The following is a 23,649-nucleotide window of genomic DNA, read 5'->3' on the forward strand; positions in this document are numbered from 1 at the left end:
GTTATGTGCTTTTTTGTGTTATTTTAATGTGTTTTCATTAACTTTTGTTCTGTTCTTTGACATTACTGTCTACGTTAATTTCTTGATCCTCCACATACCAAAAAGACTGGGGCAAAGACCAGCCTTCCCTGCCACATGTAAGGCATAAAATCCTCAATCTCACCAGTATGGCTACCAACATTATAGGTACATCTGAAAATAAATGGATTGATGCAACTTCTGGAGAACACGTTTCAAATGTTTCCACCATATCAACAAAAAGAGATTTCTCCAGCAGCCTTCGAAGTTCTGTGAGTATGGTTTTGAAGGGTCATGGGATTTGGGGGGAGGAAGAAAGTAAAAATGTAACTCCTTGATAGGGGGAGGATGGCAAAAAGACCTTGGAAATCTTACTTTTACTTGTGTTGCTTATGGAACATATAGGATGCTACAAATACGGAGATGTAGCTATGTGCTTATTAAGGTAAATAAGATGTTTTAGAGACTTGCTACTGTCCATTCATGAGTGGACACTGCTAAGTGATAAGTATTAAAATATTTTCAGACTATGGTATAGAGTGTTTATTCTTTAGAAGAGACTTCTACCTCCATTATTAGTGTAAATGAAAGTTGCAGCCCCAAAGAACAAGGGTATACGTGCTTTCAAATTACTTGCAAATAAGTCCCTGCCTGCCAAGGAGCTGAAATAGCAAGATCTTGGCTTCTGGCATTTTCTTGCAAACTAATAGTTCTTATTTTAGCCACCAATTCACAGCTGGTTATTGATCCCCTCAAATGCCTGCAGTTGTTTTATCATATAATACACTCTGGAAGTTTTAGATAGTTTTGTACCTTTCTGTGGAAAGTGTTCTGAAGTGTTTCATGGTATACAGTTCCTGTCAGGGGAGACATGTAATTGAATAAACTTCTACAAATCCAATGAACCTAAGCCCTTTATTTTGTATTTTTTCAGGATACAGAAACAAAGTTGATAAATGGAATGCAAGGAAATCTTGGCTCTAGTGAACAAAGAGGTAAACTACCATTGCTTTTCATCCACTATTTGTGTGGGTTTGGAAGAAGCACAGACTCCAAACCTGTTATCATTGCAAGCTTTATACAGTGGGCGAAGCGAAACCTTAATGAACTGAAAGCCAGACAGGTATCACAGAGACCTAGTTGCATCCAAACTGGGTGTAGTTTGCTTCCACGACGTGCTACGCAGTTGGAGAACTGACAACAAAGCAGTGACAAACCCCCGTCTTGGCATTAGTAGCTGTAAATTCACTGTGTGGTGGGGGTGAAAAAAAAGGACAAGACACACAATTTATTGTAATTGCCACTGCACGGTGTGGAGACTGAGTCAATATGAGTATCAGTTTATTTCACTGCCCAGGAAGAGTGTAAAGAGTATTCAATTTTTATTTTTTCCTATTTCAGTTGTGAGGTTTTTATTTTACTTTTATTCTTGGAAAAATATGTTGATGGTTCTGGTATGAATAATAATTACTTATGATGCTATGAACAGTTATAGCCTTACTTGATGACAGTGAGAGAAACCAGGTACGTAGACTTCCTAATGGAATAGTAATCCTTAAATGGGAACTTTGTATTTCATTTTATCTTGAATGTGCATGGCGATTTATAATAGAGTTCCCACAAGAGATCATTTGCCCTCTAGAGATGCCTTTCTGATGACCCTAAATGGCGATTAGGCTCCTCAATCCAATTTGGCATCTCAGTTGAGGTGGCTTAAATTAGACAGGGAGGATCTAGGCCAAGTTTGACGCATGTACCGTTGTTATAGTTGGACATTGTTAGTGATAAAATGAAATACTAATCAGTATATGATGTAACCTACTAAAAACTGTGTTTGTTACTACAAAAGATTACATTTCCTTTGTGTTTCAGGGGCTTTTTATTTTTCTGAAGTGATGTTGCTGTAGATTGGAGGGCTAACAAATGTTTGTTATCCAGTGGTGACAGTCATTTAAAAAAAAAAAAAAAGGCACCTCATTGACTTTTTTGTATTCTTTGTATTTTTCAAATAGCATCTGAACCTATTTCTTTGAAAAACTTAAAAAGACGGTCACAATTTTTTGAACAAGGTAAATGAAAGAGCTAACATTTCATGTACTTCCATGAAATTGTTCCTGCTGCACACTCTTCCTAACAAGTCTGGTGCTGGGTACTATACCTCTTCAGAATTGTTTGTTGCAGTTACAACAAAGCAACATAATTAATTTCCCTTCTTTCCCCAGGGTCATCAGGTTATTCTTACAATTCATGGGTCTACCTTTGTGGTAATGGGTCTTTGTGTGTTCTCTTATATCTATAGCTGTTTAAATCTCTCCTATGTTGTTCATACTTTTTTTCACTGGGTAGGAGTAAGAAGGATAGCACTCTGTTCAGGTTTGCTACTACCTACAAAACAAGAATAACGTTGAATATTCCAGCAGAGGCTTAGCGCAGATCTCGGAGCTGTTGATAAAATGCTTAACTCTGGATTTGAGTTTATCTTGAGTTGCAGCTCTGTGCTTTCATCTAAATTGGTGGAAAAAGGCAGCTGCTGGCTTTCCACTATTTGGTGCTGTCGCAAGATCCCAAGACCACCAATATAAATTTTGAATTGAATACGCTAGCTTTTAAAGGCAAAAAATGAGGCACTCAGTTTTGGTTTTGTAGGTTGCTTTTTGGTGTTTTGCATGTCACAACTCACGTACTTGCACTAATGTTGTATGTCTAATGCTGTCTTCAGACTATGTATGCCTTGCTGTTTTGCTGTAGCCTGAAAGAGTGAAATTCTGGCCCACTGGAAGTTGAGTGTGAATTTTGCCGATGATTTTAGTGGAGCCAGGACTTTGCCTTCAGTGGTGATGGCTTTTGTTTTTTCCAGAAGTGATATGTGAAGTGCCACAGCATAAATCTGTGTTTGTGGTTCTGTTTGCTTTTAAATACTTCTGCTGCATTGTATCTGCAATATGGTGGTATTTTGTTGTTGGTTGTTTTTTTGTTTGGGTTTTGGTTTGGTTGTTTCTTTTTTTTTTTAAAGGCTGGCTATGAAGTTTTGTTTTTATTTTAGTACATTTTATAGCAATATTGAAGTATTTCACTTGTGCTTGAGGGGGAGGAGAAGGGCGTATTTCTAGAGTGTATGTTCAGTACAGTTTCGTTCATTTTAAACTTTTGACACTTTAGCTTTACAATGATACGAAAGATTCTTCTTTCTAAACCTGTACAGGCCAGCATAAGCTTACAGGGGTGAGAGAAGAGGGGAGCAAATATAGGTGCTGCCTATGCCTCCCTTTAGCATCTCCTGGCACAATTGGAGGAGATCAAATCTGTTCATTCTATTGTCACTGTGGCTGTTGCGATCTGATAATGAAGACAAAATTGTGCATGTATAGACTGGACATTAGGCTGTGACTCATTAGATGTCTTTTGTATCCTAAATTTGACCTTTTCTCCACTTCATGTGGTCATACTTCAGAAAACTGTTGCAACTTGTTGCTTTTATGCATTTTTTTTTTTTAACTGAAATTTGGACAGCTAAGTAACAAGTACACTAGCAACAAATAAAAATCGTGATGATGCTTGGGAAAGGATTATACTTAAATTTGTGCTTCTCCACATTTTCTTGACTTTTAATATATTAGCAGAATACACATCTCTCTAATAATCATCGTGGCACAAGTTAAGACCAAGCATGATATCCTCAAATAGCATAAGGCTTGTGATGAATGGTGACAAGCTCACCAAATTCAAGTGTGCTTTTGGGAGTAGGAAAGGAGGACAGTTGGAAAGGGAAAAGACATGGTTTTGTGGTAGAGAAGTTGCCTGTGGATGTGTGTTGCTCTTAATTCATGTCAAGGGCAGTAGGTGAGTAGCTGTTCTGCCCTGAAGCGGCGTTCTGGTTATTGGTCGTGCTAAACAGTTGGGTTTCAGAATAATAATAGGAGAGGCGTAGCAAAGAACCTCTGTATTGCCACAGTGGGAGATGTACTGCTAATTCAAACAATTGCTGATGGCACTTGTAAGCATGTAAAGCTTTTAAAAAATTGCGCACAGTAGTTGAAGGCACCTAATGAATTCTGACCTCAAGTAAGTTCAGCAGGGCAAAATGCAAGCATGGCTTACTAAGGAAGCAAAAATTAGTCTGAAGCTCGGACTTTCCACATTCAAGTCTTGCGGTCGTGAGTATGTATGGTTCTCATGATTTCTTTTTTTTGTTTTCCAAATCTCACAGGAGGCCCAGAGCCTGCAATGCCTGATGTAAGTACTATTTACAAACTACTAATTAGTTGTATAATCCTGGTCTTTTCAAGAAGCCCACTGCTTTCTATTGCTTTTTATACTGCTTTAAAATTGTGATCAAATCTGAGAGTACTGACTAAGATTTTTCTAATGTGTAATTGAATAGTTGCTTTCTGTCCCTTTGAAGAAAAGGCTAATTTAGGGTCCTTGTCACTATAAAGCTGTAGTGTTTGTAATGGCTTTTGTTTCTCACTTTAAAAAAATATGTTTTAAAATGTAGAGTGTTGAGTACATCAAAGAAGATAATATTATTTCGTTTCTGTGCTATATTAGCTCCCAGTCCCATCCATTAGTGCTCCTAGTCGTCGGGTTTGGGATCAAGAAGAAGAACGAAAACGACAGGAAAAATGGCAAAAGGAGCAGGACCGTTTATTGCAGGTATAATTAATCTTCATAATCATAGGCTGGCAATCCCTTGCGTGCAGCAACTGTTAGGGAAGAAAAGTAACACGTGACTCCTGCAACTCTTCTTACCGATGGCCTAAGAGGACTTTCAGATACGTTTGCTGGGCTGCACAGTTACACACACTAGCAATTATTCAGCAAAAAGAGGACAATGCATTAGTGAGCTTCATGAAATCAAATCCAGCCTGAGTATTCACTACAGCCAGAAGTGCTCAGTCATCACAAGGCTGGTTCTTACTGGCAACAGAATTTAAAGGAGAAGGAAAGACCTAAGGGGCAATAGTCGTCACTTTTGAATATGAGTTTTATTTTTTTCCCCTTAAGAAAATTGTCTCTAGAATGAGTTTTACCTTCAATTAGCAATACTGCCTTACGTTCAGAGATGAAGAGAAGGCAGCCAGTGCCATGGTTAGATGCCTGCTAGCATCCTGTCTTTTAGCAATCAGCTAATCAGTGGGAATCAACCTGGTTCCCAGGACCTCTGTGAGTCAGGAAGCTGAACCGACTAACGCAAAACCACCTCGATAACCAGTTGCTAGAGATGGAGGGAAGTGTTGCAGACGGAAGGGGCAATGTTTGTCAGCTTAGGATAGCACAAAAAACCAAGCACACATCTCTGCAAAGACCTCAGCTCAGTGAAGCATAAGCCCATTCAACCACATTCAAACAAGACACATCTCTGCAAATTAAATTAAAGTTAGTTATCTAAAGTCTGTTGGCTAGGAGAGGCATCAGTGAACATCATTTACTTGGCAAAAAACTTCTTAATAAGTTTGGCGCATTCAGCAGAAAACTGTGATGTCAAAGTACAGCTTAGCAACTCTGTTGCTTTTTGGATGTTTTATCTTTTGTCATTCCTTTTAGCTTACAAACTCTGCAAGGCAAGAGCTGTGCCTTCTTAAAGATATTTGTGGTCTCTGTTGTGGTTTGGGTGCTCCATTTCATGCCTGAAGAGATGGCTTTAAAGAATGTAAACCTTAGGTCCCCTTTCTTGAGAGCAATCTCAGCCCTCTGCCATCATTTTTCTTTGCTTTGCTTCTCCTTTTTTAGTCCTGAAGTAGTGAATTTGGCCAGGGTAATAATGTTCTTTCTCTTCCCCATGATCCCAGTAATGAATTTTCAAATAACAGAGAAAGGAAGCGAAGTCTTTTTTTGCTTATTTCCAACATCTTAGAAGGAGTACTTTTGACGTCACTAAATATTTTGCTTTTCCCAACACCTAAGTGGAGACTGACAAAACTACCAAAACATTTATTGTGTACCTTTAGTAATGCCTTAAGACATTACATTGATTTCATACCAATTCCAGTCATAGGACAGATTTGGAGGTCCAGAAATTGTTTTTTGTTTAGATAAGCTTCCAAAAGACCAAGAGTTCTTGCTCAAACCAAATTACTGCCTCATATTTCACTTAATGATCACTTTATATTTACCGTATTAATGTGCCCAATTCCAAGGTAAATATAATCACTCCATCTTTCTAGAAATACCTTAGATAGCTGATTTTTATTCAAATGGGAACTAAACTGTAAGATGGGGAATATAACAGATGTGAGGTCAGTTGTTATGAGACTTAGCATGTGATAAGCCTGGATTCTCCAAAATGAATTGCAGAACTCCTTTGGATTGTATTTGAGCCAGGATTTCATTCACTCGTGGCAGACCTAATATCCTAGTGTAGCTCAAGCATGTTTTTACCATGCTGGTCTGTTAAAAAACATATTAAATACCAGTAGTACATTTTAATGCGAATAAAAAAATACTGTTTTTCTTATTTGCGTGTTTAACTTCAACCTAACCTAACAGGAGAAATACAAACGGGAACAAGAAAAACTGAGGGAAGAATGGCTACGAGCTAAGCAGGAAGCAGAAAAAGAGAGCTCCAAGTATTTTGATGAGGTAGGCTATGAATATGGCTTCACCTTTGACTGTTTAGTTTCGTGGTGGCTTTTTCCCCCTAATAATAGATGCATGCAAGGAGGCAAATAATTTATTTTGCTATGTCATTTATCTTCTCATTTTTGGAAAATAAATTGTTGGTAGAAAAAGGTTGCAAAAATGGGAAGGAAAGAGTAAATGGGATGTTTTGAGACCTTTTGAATTTAACTTTTTTCCTTATGGATTGGTTAGGTAACTAACATCAGAAATATGTTGGCAAAAAGTTACAGCATGTATTAATTATTGTGACCGGAATGAAATGGTCACCTTTGCTGCATATTTACCTCCTGATGCTACTTGTTAGAATTGTGCTTCAATACTTCGTCATGAGGCATGTTCGTAAGTGCCTGGCTTGTTATTGGCAACCAGTTCATCCTATCTCTGATAAATTTACATATCAAGTCAACTTCAGATTTGCTGTCATATGTTTCAAAATATTGCATGCATGTCGTTTCTGTAGATGCTGACTTTTGTGGCTGTTGCTTATGGGAAGATGAACAGGTTTTTTCCTGAGTGTGGGAGGTGTCTGAGATATCTCTTGTCTGTTTCTATGAGTGCTGCTTCAGGCATCCTAGCTAGATCAGTTGTGTTTATACAGTCACAAATGAGTAGACTGTAATGTAAGGCTTAGGACTTCAATAAGAAAGCTCTTTGAGCTGTTAGAGGACTTTGCTGTACAAGAATGTAAACCATTTCGTATTTTTTTATCATTAGAAGTTTGGATGGACCAGTCCTTAATTGACAAACAGTATTTGTTCTCTGCAATTAAAACATATTTGACCACTGAAAGACCTTTTTTCATGTCTGAGAAAAGAGTCATTGCGTGGTAGGTCTGAGGCTTGACTTTCAAATGGTAGGAGAACGGAGGAGGATGGGGGTTTCCTCCACATGATGATTCACGTGAAATTCATTGGTCTGATGTACACGTGCAGTGTATATCTTAGTGTATACACTCTTAGGTAGGTCTCTGGTTTCTAAGTCAAAACAGTAGGGAGAAATGCTGGGTATCATGGAAGACTTTGTTTTCCATGGCGATTTAAGTGGGGATGGGATGGCTTGAAATGTAAGTGATACTTTAGAGAGCAGAATGTTTCACATAGTTGTGGTCACACCGCCTGTGGTGCTTACTAAGGCTGTTGTGTGGAATGAAGCTCTTGCATTAGGAGAATGTGCCAGCAGGCACTCAAAAACTGAAACCAAAGTACACCCTGGATCTTGCAGTGAAAGTGTTCGGGATGCTTTTTACACAGTCTTCCCTCATAGAATAAATGAGCTTTTTTTTCTGGGTGAGCAACCTGTTTATAAAACAGCTCCCTCGCCTAAAAACACGATTTTTTTTTTTTTTTTTTTTTTTGCTACAGGAGCAGACTGTTCTAACCTTAAACACAACGTCTGTCCCTGCACGGGCTCCATCTGCGTCCAGCTGGAGAGCGAGCCCTGAAGCGAATACTCCCGAGGAACCCGAAGGAGATGGAGGAAGTGAGCTGGCGGCACGCTTGCTGGGCGAGGAAGAAGAAAGGAGGAGGCTTCAGGAGGAACGGAGGATCCGGGAAGAAGCAGCCCTGCGTTTCGAGCGGGAAAGGGAACTCCAAGAACTGGAGCTCGAGAGACAACGTAAAGAGAGGGAAGAGCAATATGCCGAGGAGCAGAGGCGGCGGGCAGAGATAGAGGAGCAGAGGCGGCAGGCTGAAAGGCAGAGGGAGGTGTCACTGGAGACTCCTCCGTACCAAAGGTCTGCGCTTGTGACGGGATGTACTCTCTTCCTTCTGCATTAAAAATTCAAATACATTTCTAAAGGGAGTGCGTATGTCCTGAATATATAAGTGTGTTCATGTAAGACTCATAGCGTGGATTAATCAGTCAGTGCAAGATATGACAGCACAGCCTTTCTTTCTAGAGGCAGAGGAATCAGGTATAAGACAGAGTCTTTCCCCATGAATTAAGTGCTCTATTAACGCGCTTCAGCTTGTTTTTTAAATAGGACGTGTAAATACAGTCATTACGGCCAAATCAAAGATGACCTGAAGCACTTAGTGTGAAGATTTTGTAAGAACCCTGCATAAGCTTGTAAACTGAGAGCCAGTGGCTCAAGATACAGTGCTTTCAGAAGAAATACCGCTAACTCTTTGCCAACAAACGTCTGACTGATTTTCCAGACTCCCTCTCATTTTAGTTCAACAGTGCAATAATAAAGTTTAATTGCAATACTGGGCTGATTTGTCAATGAGGAGTATCACAGTATAGGAGTGAACAGGTACTGGCTTAGATAATCATAGCCCGTTAGAAGTACCCACTGTGGATATATTTATTCTAGACCATGAAAAAGTTTCTTCCATTCCCTTCTTTAGCAGCTTGTTTGAAGAAAAGAAAAAAAAAAAAAAAAAAAAAAACCAAAAACAACCCACAACAACGACAACAAAAAAAACAACAAAAACCAAACAAAAACTAGAACAACCCCCTCCCCCCCCCAAAACAACAAAACCAAAAAAACCCCTTCAACTATTAGTTTACAAGTGCATGTTCTCACCCAGTAGTTTTCAGACTATTACAGGCATCATGGGAGATTAATCTGTCCAAAACAGATTAAAACAGTAACTTTTCCTTATTTCTTGTGCATTTAGCTTACTGCCTTGTGTATGACTAGCTTTGCTGTTTCTCTTGAGGATTTTCCCCTTTTCTTATATAAGTAATAAGGGATGACTGAAGATAATGCATGGTATCGAGTTAAGTTCTAGGAGAAGAAAATATGATTATAAAGTTGCATATGATTATAAAGTTGCATATATTTGCAGGGAAGATTGTGAGACCTGGAGTTACTTTAGCTCATTGTAAATGACTGCTGCTTGAGATCACTGCTGAGGAAAGCAGAGGCACAGTTGTTAAAATGGCTGAACAGGTTCTTCTTGGCAGCTGAGCCGGGGTATCTCTACAGTTTTAACTTGCCCCAATTGCAAGATAATAGGAATTTGTGTGGTAACTTATTAAGCTGCTGCAATATCTGCATATCTAAATCCTTGATATATGCTTTAGTCTCAGGGGATTTCATCGCTTCTGAGGTTGCTGCCAAAGGATGCGTTTTGCTAAACAGGGATGGCTTTGCTTAATAGTAAAGGAACAAGTTCAGTGAAACTGGGATTTAAAATGTCTAGTGTTAAATGTTTGCTTTACGATGATAGCCAAAGATATGACTTGAAATCTGAAATGTTATTTAGACATCTGTGAAGGCATGATACTTGCTACAAAGAGCGCTGGGGTTGGCGACAGGCAGCTGGAAGAGCTTTGTCTGTGGAAGTTAATGAGTGCTTCCCTATGGGTTACCAACTGCACCTATACAATTTGCTAGAATATACATGTAACTTCTGGAGAACTGCTGTGTCTGAACAAAGCTTACCTCCTGCTTTGAAACGGATGAGATAATCGCTGTCATATACTGATACTTGTAATTTTTGCAGCATCTTAAAAAGTCTTGAGGGTTTTTTCCTTATGTATTTTTATGTTTCGAACTAACACATCTGAACTTTCTCACTTTTCTCTATGTATACTTACTGTTTGTTCAATTTCTAGATTTTTTCTTTTAATACGTATTTTCTTTTATCTGTATTTTGCTTCTAGACGTTATGAGCGCTATGAAGTATCTAAAACAATAGAGGATCGAGGTGGCCATCCTCTCATTGACAGGTAATAAGAAATTGAATCAATAGGTAGGTTGAAACATCTTCAGCAACAAGTATTAACCATTTTGGCATGCTCAGGTTTGGATTCCTTGTCACTTACAAAAATGTAATTTCAGGCAGTTTTTCTGACAACCTTTCTTTTTCTGCCTCCTTTTGTTAGCTGTGTTTCTGACTGATAAAATTAAGCCTCCTTAGAACTTTAACTGTTTGGGTTTTTTTTCCTTTTTTCCCCTTAAGGATCTGTTTTGAATATTTTTAGTAGGAAATATTTATATCTATGCCTATGTGTGTCTTTTTCTGTATATGAACATAATGTATCTTTTTTTTAATAGGCATTATGAGCGTTATGAAGTTTCTAAAACCACTGAGGAACAACCTGGCCAGTCATTTGCTGACAGGTATGTGTGATACTGAATCTCAGCGTAAGACTAACATCAACGTTTCTGTGTCAGAAAGCTTTGAAACTTCCAATAAACTTTAGCCATGGAGCTAAGCGTATACTTTGTATTGCTGCTGTATTTTGCAGTTTTTATGGCGTATTTTCATATTGAGAAAACAAGCAGCCAAACTTTTGGCAAATTATACGCTGTGCTGTAAACAACAGCTAGTCAGTCAGTAGGATTTTACTGGGAGAAGCAGAACTATAAGGAAGTAAATATGTGGGTGGTACTAGACTTATCTGGCTAGAAAACAATTTCAGCTAATATTGTGGTTGTGTCATAACGTGCTATTCAAACTAACGTGCAGTCATCCCAAACAGGATTGTGCAACTTAAGAGAGAGTAAACAGGGAGAGAAGTGAGAGGCGGCAGCAGCATATTTATTAGGAAGATAGTAGATGCGCCACTTGTTAAGTTACACTCTCTTACCTTGGCTATTTTCTATTTTGTTTTGCTTAGTGGTTTGTTTGGGGGTTTTATTGTTGTTTTTTGCGGTTTGCTTTGTTTTTATTTCAATAGAATATATTAGGCACTGCAGAGTTGGGCTCTTTGAATAGATAGCTTTTTCTTCTCCTTTTTAGTAACTGGGCTATAGTTAAAAAATGCTGAAGTAACCTAAATCCAGAACGTTTGTATCAAGCCTTTGTCTTAGATGGCATCCCACAGTAGTTCTGAAAGATCACCTCTGCTGCATATTTAGTCAGTTCTCGTAGTTGGAGTAAGCATACCTTTTTTTTTTTTTTTTAATATATTAAGAGGAACTCCAAAACTTACAGGGTACAGCTAATGGATCTGTTACTAATGGAAGATCTAAATCTAACTTTAGAAGGTGCCTGCACTAAATAGTTACATCTTGGATATATGTGTGAGGAGGACACTCAGGTGCTAAAAGCATCCCAGGCAAGGCTGACCTGCTCTTTGGAGCTCCTGTTTACTACGAGCAACTGTGAAATTGTTGCATCTTCTCAAAGAGATAATAAAATAGGTCTGCACCATAGGACAGACAATCAGAACTTGGGAGAGCAAGAAAGGTGACACAGTTTATGCATCATTTATTTACAGACAAAGGACAAGACTCCTTCAAAACACTGTTACGCAGCCGATACTGTACATGTAAACACATTGCTATAGCAGCTTTGAGTTGTGACCCAGCAAAGGATTTCTGTTCTTTTCCAAAGTATTTTAAACTAAGAAACTGGCTGTATTGCTTGAGACTAATAATACAGCACAGAGGTCTTGCTGAAGCTCCTGGTCTGTACTGTCAGAAAACCAGCTTTTTGCCATTTGTCTTCCTGTATATTGAATGACATTTCTTGGCTAAAACTCATTAAAAAATTAATGCTGCTGGGTATAAGTTCCTTATACCTGAAGCACTGGGAACTTTCAATACACAATTTTATCTTTTATTCAGTGATTACCTGTTGACGTCTAACTATTGACATCTTTTTTTCTCCATAATATCCTCTTGGTTTTTGCTTGGGTATTTTTGCCTCTTGTTTTAAGTACAGCATAAGTTGCTGATGGGAGGGATGATGTAAAAAGGGGCTGTGTATCTGTGGTCTGCAATGATAAGATCTTTGGCTGTGACGAGGTCTCCTAGTTGAGATAGAGGAATTAATGTTTTCTATATCCTTAGGAATAAGTCCAAGTCGACTTCAGAACTTAATGAATCCAACGCAATCAGAAATGGTAAGTACTGTTTAATTTCTATTATTTTTAAAATGTATTTTTTTGAAAAAAGCTGTATTGGATGTAGTCATCCTAAGAAAATTGTCAAAGTGCTTTTTGATAGCTGCATCATAATTCAAATTCATACCATGCCACAATTTAATGAAGTTTCAGAAGCAAGAGGAAATTCATACAGTCAACATATAAGCCTAGGACAAATATGATTAACTGCTCTCTTGAAGACCATAGCAGTGATTACAAATGGATCTTAGATGCCTACATTTAGGTGACTGATATTTATGTGAGATTTAACCAATTCAGTAGGTATATCATTGAAGATGCATAGGCTTTTGATATGTTGTCTCTGTCAATAAAAAAAGCTGCACGTACCAAGATGCTAATGTATTTAATACAACTGCTTGCTCTTTTTAACTTTTGTTAGTGTAAGAGTAATACGACTAGAAGTCAACTCTCGATACGGTCACAATGGCTTGTTTCCTGGACTCCAGTTCCTTGCTGCCTTTCTTGAGTTGTCCTTCAGTTATGTTACTGCATTTTTAGAGGAATGTGTGTAAAGCAAACAAACCAACCAGATTTATAAATATGTGACAGGAGAAAATGCCTGAAAGCTATTCCTGTGTCTAAAACACAGTCCAAAAAAGTAATCACAAGTAATCATAGAAAAGTAAATGGTGTATTAGAGGATATATTGCAGATTGACAACATTGCCTTCACACATTCAAGCTTGGTCATTGAAACTAATGAGTGAGTAAACTTCCACAATATTTTATAATGGTAATCTATAGCAATAAAACCAAAAGCTAATCTATAGTCAGAGCAGTATTTAAAGGGATTGACATTTCAATTGAATGACTTATTGCTGTGTAATTTTCTTAATTAGTCTTACTGTAAAGAACAGTTACTGGATCTAGGAAATAAAGAAAACATTGTTGCCTTCTAACATGTCAGCACATATTGGAGAAAGATGGCTTGTTTCCCCTTCCAAAATTTCAAAGGCCATCTATACCATAAATCTCATTTCAGCTGACTAGTTAACACAACATTCAAATAATAGAGAAACTCTTTGTAAGACTTCCCTCTCCCACCCCCCATAGGTATATATTTATATAAAGCAATGTGTTTAGTGCCTTGAATAAAGAAAGAATTATTGAAAACAGGCACAACTTACAGAAAAAAAGAATAGGAACTCTTAAAGGGAAAGAAGGTATCCCACCATTCAACTACATATTGTATACATGCTTCAGTTTGTCTTGGAGGAAGAGTCCAAATTGTGGCACTAAAAGAGATCATGCCCTTTTAAAAATACATGTATATGGGTATATATACGTATACACAAGTGTATATGCATACACACTTGGGAAGTGAAGGAAAATGCCTACTTGTATTTAAGTTAAACATCATGTAAAAGGCCACATTAATGGAAACACGAATAAAAAAAATGGTAATAATAATGATGTATTGTGAAGTTTGATACTGGTCCCCTGACTGTACCAGGATCTGGAGAAACATGTGAATGTGGTGATGAATGACTGCTTTTGGAGTTATAGCCAGAGTACCGAATGTGTGATAACTGCTTTTGTGCCTTAAGGTGTCCAGCTGAAGTTTGCACATGTTGTCCAAACAGGTACCCAGAGCAAGAATTCGGGTGAGTCGCAGAAGTCTCAGAAGGAGCACAACCTGTCTGCGGCAGAGTTGGAGAGACAGCAAATCCTTCAGGAAATGAGAAAGAAAACATCTCTACACACAGACAGCAGCTGGATTAGGCAGCGCAGTTCCAGTATACATAAGGAGCCCATTAGTCTGTACAGCAATAGTATGAGGAGGTAGGAATCGCATTAAAAATTCACTTTGTCTCTCATCAAATATTTTTGTTTGGTTATTCTAAACTTCAGCTTGTATTACAGAGCACAGAAACAAATTGAGTATGTGACATGCTGTAAGGTAAACTGAATAGCAGCACAGGTAGAAGAAAGTAGCGATATTACAGCTGGGATTAAATGTAAAAAAACATGTAAAGAACGTGGATGTGACCTGTAAATAACTCAGCTGCTTATTTCTTGGTCAAGTATACCAGCGATGGAAATCAATAGCATGCCTTGTCATTGATGGATGTGCTTAAGAATTTCAGTATGACAATTTATTATGGGAATTGATTATTATAGTTAAAGAGTATACCTCTTCGACACTGAAATGTGTCAGAAGGTCTGGAGTTTGTTTCTTGCTTTAAGTAACGTATGAATGTTGGATTTGCCACTTAGGAAACAGCTGAGTTACGAGTCAGGAGAGTGTTTGGCTATTGGGCTGACACCTTGTACCTAGACAATGCTATCCAGTCTGGGTGGATTGCTATTTTGATCTGGTATCCCTTGGAGAAAACAAAAACAAACCTGGTATTTGAGGTCTCTTGCTGCACAGCGGATTTTGATAGGGTTGACCCTGATAAGGCTGCAGTAAGAGTGTTTTGCCTTTATTCTGTAGTGGTTAAGTGCCACTTCTCTTTCATGTTGCCTGCTTTTTCCCATGAGACTAGGACTGGACACAAAGGATAATTTGCGGCTCAAACATTTTAAATCAGTGTGCGAAGAATATTGCTCAGGGTGACCAGACAAGCATATTCATGCTAGAAAATCTTAAAAATGCTAGGATAATGTTTTCCTTTTTAAAAAAACCCCAGAATATAGCTCTTCTGCTCCAGCTGTACTGCCATTTACAGTTCTACGTGTACCTCTGTTACAGAGGGGAGTCTTTGGACAATCTTGATTCTTCAAGAACGAGCTCGTGGAAGCACCACTTGTGGCTGAACCAGTCTGCCTCCTCTTCATCTCTGTCCTCTAGTCAAGATTTCAGTCGCCCAGTGTCTACTTCAAACCGAGCCTACATGTGCACTCCTTCCTCCAGCAAAGCACCTTCTGCAGCCACCTCTGCAAGAGCCCCCTCCGTGTCCCAGGCAGCCCCCCGGGCTCAGTCTCCCCTCTCTGCTTCCCAGCCAGGGTCCCAGACACGCAGCAGGTGAGCGGGTGCCCTTCTGCTGGGATGGTATAAACATTGGGCCACACTAAAGAGCGGACTTTGTAGATATGGTGCTCTACAGCAGTGTTCTCGACCGTAACGTTGATTAACAAATCTGAAAAGTACCTGGAGTTTTCTGGCTGGATGGGACGGTGGAAATACGGGCTGGTATTACCTCCGTGCTCCACTCATTCAGAAAATTCCTCAGGTTTGTCATCACTGCTTGACATGGGTTAAAATAACAAAGGAACTGGAATAATAAATCTCCAGTCTCCAAGCTGTATGTTGGTTACCAAAATGATTAGTAAAAGCCTACTCCAGATGGCATTTCTGACATTTATTTTCTTAGGTTTGTTTTAACAAAAGATTCCCGAAACCCATGCTTTATGGCCCTCATCTTGGTCTCTCCTCGCCCTTTCCTGGCATGTGGTCAATATCATCTCAAGGAGCGCTCAGGAATGCTCATAACCCGTGACCCTGGCGAATTACAGAGTAGCGTGTTGGTTTTAATCTAGGAGGAGAAAGCAAGAATTGCAACATATTTTGAAACAAAAATGGAATTCAGTTGTGGTAGGGTAGATAACTCTGCTGGTTTATGTACTTGAAACATTTTAAAAATACCTTGGGATAAGACTGCAGAGAATCATCCCCACACAATTATATATATTATATATAACAACAATATGAACACTGCTTCACTAGCTCTTACACTCTCAGGCACTTTGTGATAAATTGACCCTTTTTTTTTTTAAGCTAGTCTCCTACATTCTTTATAATGTAAGAAAATTACCTTCTTAACTATGTTTGCTTATCTTGTTCTCACTTCCATTTGCTAACATCTTGGTAGATCCATGGAAACTGACCTCCATATGGCTTATGTTCAAAGAGTTAACATAATATTATACATCCAGGACTAGCCTTCTGTTATCTAAGAAGGTGCAGATGGTGGGACTTGGCAGGAGTGCTTGCTAAAACTTAGCCTTTGGGATAACTCCCTGCAAATAAGAAATAAGGCAGGAGTACAAAACCTGTGTTCTCACTTTCCAGACTTAACTATATACTTTTTAAGTTTATTTGTAGAAGGTATTTTATACGATGCAATATCTCCCAAGAATGTGACAAAATTTCTTCATTTGTTCCTTTGTAACTTTGATCTAAATTATGACACTTCAAGCCAAAGTGTCATAGCTTTCAGATCTACTGTAAATAATTTTCAGTTTATTTTCCCTAAGCAGCCTAATAGTCCACTTTTTACCAGTATGTTTTTATTTTTAATCTCAAAAAGTCTTTGATAACTGTTCTTTGTCTTTTAAACCTTTTCAAGCTGGTTTTAAGGATTTTCATTCTGTATCTAGGTCAGTCAGTGGGAAGAAAATCTGTTCATACTGTAATAACGTTCTGGGCAAAGGAGCAGCCATGATCATTGAGTCTCTTGGTCTTTGTTATCATTTACATTGCTTTAAGGTGAGAGCTGGGAGTCACATCGTGAAGGAACAGGAACTAATCAGGAGCACGCATGGCTACTCAGTGTTATGCTCACAGGGGCTCTACTAATCACCTGCTTTGCCTTCTACTCTTGACAGCGTGCTGCATGCATATTTCCATGAGGCAGTCCTATCTGCAGGCATTTAGCACTCAACTCTAGGACTATTTCTTAAATGCCAGAGCTGACAAGTAGGACTCTGACAAGTAAAATGGACATTGACTGTGAGATCAAAGTTCTTCCTTCTTCAGATAGACAGCAAAAAATCAGAAGGTGCTGGGCCACCTCTCCCAGAGCAATTAGGTCCTTAAAAAAACAAAAAAATCTCAGCCTGGACCCTGGCAATTGAATAATTTAAGATGATCGATCACTTCTAAGCTAATCCTAGCAGACAGTGTTCACGTGGTGAACACTATTTTCCAGGCAAAGGCGTGTTGTCAGTGTTCAAACTGGCAGGCTAAAACCCAGCATCAAACCAGAAGCTGTGTTTAGTGCAGATCAACCCTACTCAGGAGCTAGGTATATTAGTGCTACTCAACCCTGATCAGAAGCTAGGTATATTAGCTCATGCTCACCACCGAGACTTATTTACATGATTTCCAGTCAGCTTGGGGCATACACAGGGCTGAAAGAATAAATGCCTGCTTGCAAAAGATGTAAGTTCTAGTTCTAGATGTAAGATCCTAGTTCCCCTGCCCTAGGGCCAGATGAGGAATTAGACTGGTTTAGACTGGTCAGTTAGACAGGTGCCATTGGACCCTGCTTCTTCCATGGCTTTAAGCAAGAGACTTCTGTGTCTGGTTCAGAACAGAACCCTCTGTTGCCCTCTGTGCCCAGCTCAAATGCATCACCTTGAGTCAGTCCCTTGTAATACTCTAAGCTCTTACTAGTTCTGCCTGCCTGAGCAGGAGGGACTGGAGTGATCCATGGGGGCTGGTCATCATTCCCTTTCTGCAGAACATGTATTCTGTGTGAGGGAGTCCACCTGTAGCTCCTAATTGACATAAGAAAATACCAAATTTCTGTTTTTCACTTTCTGAAGATAAATGAGCTGTTGAACAGACTGCCATCCAAAAGATTCATTATTCATTTAAGCAGGCAAACTATCTGTCCTTCTGCAGTCAGCTGAGTACTTTGTAAATTCAGTAAGGAGAGTGTTACGCTTTGGGTTACAGTCCTTCCAGAGGTGGTTCATATTCATAGCATAGATGTGCTCAGCCACCATAGTTAAATAGTTGAACGTTAGCATGAAAGCTGTCAAGCCCTTTATTCATGCGTTTATCCGAGAAAAGTGAAATCAGCCCCTTCTCTCCAAATAAGAACTTGTTTCTATGATGCAAACCCAGGAAATTGGGGGTGCCTGAGTGTTTGCTGCTTTGAGTGCCGAAGGGCAGAGGACACCAGCAGCGTACAGTGCCGCATGGAAATATGCAAGTAGCACACCCAGGTGTTCTGTGCCAAAATTGCTGTTGCCGTCTAAAGAACAAATTTTTTTGATGTCGAGCCTGTTTTAGTTTTCAGAGAAACTGAAGTTCAAATTACATTTAATGAACTAACCTCTAAAAACCGTCTGCTTCATGTTTGCTTAGTTGGTGTATCTCTGCTATTCGTTGTCCAGTTGTCGCCTTAAAATACTTCCTCAGGGTTGGTTGCATTTTGATCAACTAATCGTTATACATTTGCTTCTAGTGATTGTGGGTTTATGGTTCAAGCTTTGTTGAGCTTAATCCAATCTGCTTTTGAACAGCATTTTTGTTTCTTAATATTTTGTAAGGAGTTGCTAATTATTCATTTATCATACAGTGTGTTGCCTGCGGATGCGATCTTGGGGGATCCCGCTCTGGAGCTGAAGTTAGGATCCGAAACAACAAACTCTTCTGCAACGACTGCTATATCAGATTTAAAAGTAAGGCAATCCAACTGCAGTGTGCATGACCGTAGTTGTTCTTTGTGCTGTAAAACCTCGAGTGTTTGCACAGCTGAGCCACTCGATAGCTTTCGCGTTTAGCTTTAAGTTGGTATCTTAGAGAATTGGTTCAGCAAGATTTGATTGCCAGTTTCTGTCTTTTGAAGGGTAGTCATTCCTAACTTTTAACTTGCTGGTAGCTGATTTTGCCACCTTGTTATTAAGCAGCTTCAAGCAGACAACGTGGTATAGTCATCCAGCTTTCTGCGTAGATCTGAGAAAGTGGTGTCAAGGAGTTGTCAGTTGTTGAACAGGCGTGTCTTGATAACAGAGAAGTCTTTCTGAAAAATTGTCTACATTTTTAAAAAAGTAATCTCTATATGTATTTAATTCAATCCTAACTGCATACCTGGAAAGCTATTAGTTTATTTTGTGCAGGTGGCACAAATGCTGGTTTCTTTTTGCGATGCTATTATTATTTGAATTATAGGTCTGTGATTGGTTATTCATTTAGGTACAAGTTCAGGAGGAATTGATTTACTTACAGATCTTAATTAAAAGGTGCAGTATAATTTTTTTCTTTTATTATGGTTTGCAGAATTCTGATTTACTGGAGCATGATGTTAAGGCTTTGAATAATGGTGTTGAGTTGTTTTTTCTGCTGTCATAGATGATGGTAGACAACCTCCTAATTTTGACAAGTCTCGGGAGTTTCATATGGCTGTATTTTTATGCAGTAAATAAGGAATTCTCTAGAATGATAAAATTCAGCTAAGGGAAAGCGTTTCTGAATTACTTCCTGGGAAACATGTCCATGTTTCTTCATGAGCCCAGCACATTTTTCTCATGGTGGACCAGAAGGCAGTGAAGAGAACAGGATACTCATGCTACAACACTTGAGCAGGACTTGGGCATCTTGGCTGAGAAGCCTGGCTCAGAAAAAGAGAAGCTCTGCATCTGATGCTGTTGCTGTTTTCAGGCTCTTTTTGGCTTCCAGAAAGAGGAAAAGCTGCGTGCACCACAGAAATGATTGTGTGGTGCCCGAGCTAAAACCAGAAAACCCCACACCTCTCCTAGACGCAAACAGTGCATTCACAGAGGCTGATGATAGGTGCAAGGATGCCACTGTGATCGGTGGAAGGAGGAAGAGAATCACCCCCTTCCATCTGGAGGTGATCCAGAGCACTGGGTCATATCTCTCTGAGTTAATGTTTGGAGAATTTATCTCCTTGTTGATAATGAGACTACACCGAAGTGACCGTGTTCCTATTTGAAGCACCCAGATGTGTGGGAGATTCAATCTGGAGCCTGTTCATGTTATTTTATCTTTATCTTTTCTTTTGGGGGCAGAATTGCTGGATGAGTCTGATAAGTTTGACACTGGAAAAAAAAACCTGTTTTTTATTATTCCCTGCCAAGACAGTATTCAGGAATTTGGTGATGAAAGTAACAAAAAAATTTATCACTGATAAATTGCTATTTAGTCTCTCTTTGACATTACAGCCCATAAAGTCACGGCAGTGCCTTTCAGAAGCAGAGTTGATCTGTGAGAAACGGTTCTATTCCCTTCCCTTCAGACTGCATCTAGTTTGGCCAGTGGGCACCTCAAAACATAATTGTATGAGATATGAGTAAATCGGGAATTGTAAGAACTTGTAGGTACAGAATAAAGTATTTAAATTAGTGATTAGTAATTTAAATTAGATATTTGAATAATACAAAAACCAACCATGTGATTACTGCAACAAAAATATACTGACAGCACAGCACTGGTCTGTAATGCAGATTACTTTGTTTGCAGTTGGCATTTGACATCAGCCTGGCTAATTATTTGTTAGTTTGGAACGTGAACATACTGACTAAAAGGTTTGGTAAACTGTAGGATTATTGATATTCACTGTGTAATTTTATGGTGTGATATTTTTTGCACATTTTTATGTTAATTTTGTGGTTTAAACTTGGAACATTGTAGTGAAACACCAGTGTATTGAGAGATGCCCACAAATATATGCAGAGAGAGGATTAAAAAAGTTCTTTATTGTTATGGTTATTTAGTAAACTTTAATTTGATTATTGAAGGGTAAATTTGGAAAAACTGTCACCCTGTCTCTATGCTAATACTAAAAATAATTCTTAAAAACTTGGTAAGGTGCATGTTCTGTGGAATTACTTGGCCTGAAATACTTGCAGTGCTATAATTGGATTAAACTCAAATTTGTATTGTTCATTAAATTTGGATTGCTACATTCAGAATGTATTACCTTAGTTTGTGTTACCATTTTCAATAGGTATTGGAAATACCATTATCTGACTGGTTTTGACTTGAAAAATTTAATTTTTGTCACTAAGATTCTTCAGTAGCCAGACTTTAATTACAATTTCTTCTGTCTCTCTCTAACAGCTGGACAACCAACCTCCATGTGAAGCAAATGAAGATATGAAACCACTGTTGCAGATAAAAGAAGAGGTGATTGCTGCTGATGTAGATCTATAAATATATATATTGTGTGTGTGTTTTTTTTCTAAGAGTACCTCTTGCTTGTCTAGTCTTCATAGCAATGCATTGTATTCTTCATATAACTATTTTTATTTATAAGAAAGTAATTGCAGTAAGGAAGTATCTAGGGAAAATGCTTTCACTTTTTCAGCTTCAAGTACTGAGAGCACAAGGGAGAATAAGTATATTTTCAGTAATAACTTCAAAATATTTTTGAGGCTTATAATCAACTAGTTGACTTTCCAATGGTATATGAAGAGGTTATTTTGTTTCTAAGCTCTTGAAATGAGCATTAGAGAAATAGTTAATATAAATATATATTTGCAATTGCTGTCTTTATTTTTGACATATACTGAAAGTGAATTCTCTAGATTAATATGAAGCTGCATTTAAATGCACACAAATGTGTTTGCTTTCCATATGCTGGTTTCTAAAATTATGTGCTTTTTTGAAACTTAAATACAAAGAATAATCTGTTTGCTCAGTGGTGTTGGCATAATATTCTGTGGAATCCATTTAAGGGGAAGAACTCTCTTTTCCCATTTGGAAAATGTAACTATGACTTTTTCCTCCACAAACTGAGTGGAGAATGGTTGTTGAATTACAGTATATTTGTAAATAAAATTTCTGATGTTGCATTTATTAGAAGTTTTTTTTCTTTCTGCCCAGCTAAATGTGTCTAAGGTGATTTGCTGAAATATAAAATTGTTTGAATTTCATCTTGGGAAAATATTTTTTATGAAGGGATTAAGATGTCCACCTAAATATGTGCAAGAACAAAAGTTTTTGCTTTTCTCTTTTCCTTTACAGTAGACGTCAACTTTTGTATATAGTTGTCCCATCAAGCTCCTCATGCTCTTTCCCTTCAGCATTTAATAGAAGTGGTGAGACTGATTCTTTGTCCTGTACGCTCATCCCTGAAGCATGACGATTGGAAGAGGTGGAAGTTCCCCAAAATTTTTCTGCTGTGGCTAGAAATGAGGAGCTGAAAATACTTTGGGTTAGGTTCTACTCCTTCTGAAAACACAGCTGGAATGTGCCACTATGTGTTTTTCAGCGGTGGCTCCCAAATTGCTTTGGTCAGTGGCTTCCCCAAATCCTTTCATGCCTAGTTATGTACTGCTCTGCGTCCGTGTCCTTGGAAGCAGTGAAGAAAACATGGGATGTGGATTAGAGGAATTTGGGGGAGCAGTTTGTGGATGAAACTGAGGAAGAGGACAGCTGGGAAGTGTAGGAGGGCAGTGGGGCTCTGAGTTTGAGCTTGTACATGGCATCATGAGGAGCTGCAATGAGGGTGCCAAAGCAGCTTAGGGTGCTCCTTCCTCTCAGGGATGGATAAGAGAGCTAGCAGACTGGGGAGAGAGATCGTGGCTGTGATAGCTGGGGGCAGCAAGGGAAGATCATGCTGTTTCAGTGTAGTGGGAGAACTTCACCTGTGTGGGCCTCCTGTAGCTTCTCCTGCTTGTAACTCCGCCTGTCTGCTTTTTGCTTCAGTTTATTGATCTTTGCCCTGAACAGATGGGTTCTGCCTTGTGCCAAGGAACTCCCTGCTAATAAATGCTGAATTACCAAGTGCCAAACATTATTTTCAAATTTTGCTTTTAAAAAAGAAAAAAAGTTTAAAATGCCTCATCAACCCAAAGTTGCCAAGCTCCTTGTTCGGCCACCTTTGTGGCTTGGCCTTGGCTTTTGGTATTCAGTTGAAGTGTCTCCTATGAAGTGGACAGGTAAAGATATTTCATTTGGTTTCCACTATTGTGGTAAGTAATGACACGGTGGACCACAGATGAGAACTCTAGGGTATGAAGACCCTAGTCCTCAAATACAGGCTATGGAGGGATATTCACACTGCCTGCTCACACAGCTCTCTGGGAGCCTCGGGTCCTCCCTGCTGCTTGTGGAAGAAGATTGCTTCCCTGAGAGCTATTCAGAATAGGAACCCAAATTAGGTGCTGTGCAAATCAGGCTCTTGGTTAAGGCACATACTTAACGGAGATGGTGCAGATGCCCCTCTACACTGTCTAGTTTTCAGCCTTCTTTTATGGTAGGCAGCATCAGACTATGAACGACTGCCCCCTACTCCAGATGCCCACAGTCCCTATCACCAGCCCTGAAATACACTGAGACACACACAACTTTTTGTCACAGGTCAAAGTTTCTCAGCCTCCAAAGCATCAATGAATTTACCTTAGCCTATCCGTGATTTCCCCTCTCCCAGTGTTGTGTTCTGCAGCAAAGCTGTGGGAAAAGTCAGGAATAGCCATGCCATCTTTTGCATCTTGAGCCCAGTCATGTTGCCCTGTCCCTGGGAATCGT

The 23,649-nt window shown here is 39.0% G+C and overlaps 1 protein-coding gene across 13 annotated transcripts in view; it reads left to right on the top strand.

The window, feature by feature from the left end:
• Positions 1-22,019, top strand: part of LMO7 (LIM domain 7) — a 136,850-nt gene extending 114,831 nt beyond the window's left edge. For 4 of the 13 annotated variants that reach the window (XM_075488261.1, XM_075488298.1, XM_075488213.1 and 1 more), the window contains 17 exons: positions 106-290; positions 953-1,013; positions 2,031-2,087; positions 2,241-2,282; positions 4,226-4,251; positions 4,567-4,671; positions 6,505-6,597; positions 7,998-8,368; positions 10,249-10,314; positions 10,643-10,708; positions 12,386-12,438; positions 14,063-14,261; positions 15,175-15,447; positions 16,803-16,911; positions 18,734-18,836; positions 19,351-19,397; positions 21,238-22,017. In XM_075488261.1, the coding sequence (XP_075344376.1) occupies positions 106-290; positions 953-1,013; positions 2,031-2,087; positions 2,241-2,282; positions 4,226-4,251; positions 4,567-4,671; positions 6,505-6,597; positions 7,998-8,368; positions 10,249-10,314; positions 10,643-10,708; positions 12,386-12,438; positions 14,063-14,261; positions 15,175-15,447; positions 16,803-16,911; positions 18,734-18,836; positions 19,351-19,394 (1,853 nt within the window). In that variant the 3' untranslated portion in view covers positions 19,395-19,397; positions 21,238-22,017. Of the gene's footprint in view, positions 1-105; positions 291-952; positions 1,014-2,030; positions 2,088-2,240; positions 2,283-4,225; positions 4,252-4,566; positions 4,672-6,504; positions 6,598-7,997; positions 8,369-10,248; positions 10,315-10,642; positions 10,709-12,385; positions 12,439-14,062; positions 14,262-15,174; positions 15,448-16,802; positions 16,912-18,733; positions 18,837-19,350; positions 19,398-21,237 lie in introns of all 13 variants that reach the window. The other 9 variants (XM_075488271.1, XM_075488246.1, XM_075488289.1 and 6 more) reach the window with 9 other exon arrangements.
• Positions 22,020-23,649: the final 1,630 nt, after the last annotated feature.

Source organism: Mycteria americana, chromosome 1, assembly GCF_035582795.1.
Source record: "Mycteria americana isolate JAX WOST 10 ecotype Jacksonville Zoo and Gardens chromosome 1, USCA_MyAme_1.0, whole genome shotgun sequence".
Lineage (NCBI taxonomy): Eukaryota > Metazoa > Chordata > Aves > Ciconiiformes > Ciconiidae > Mycteria > Mycteria americana.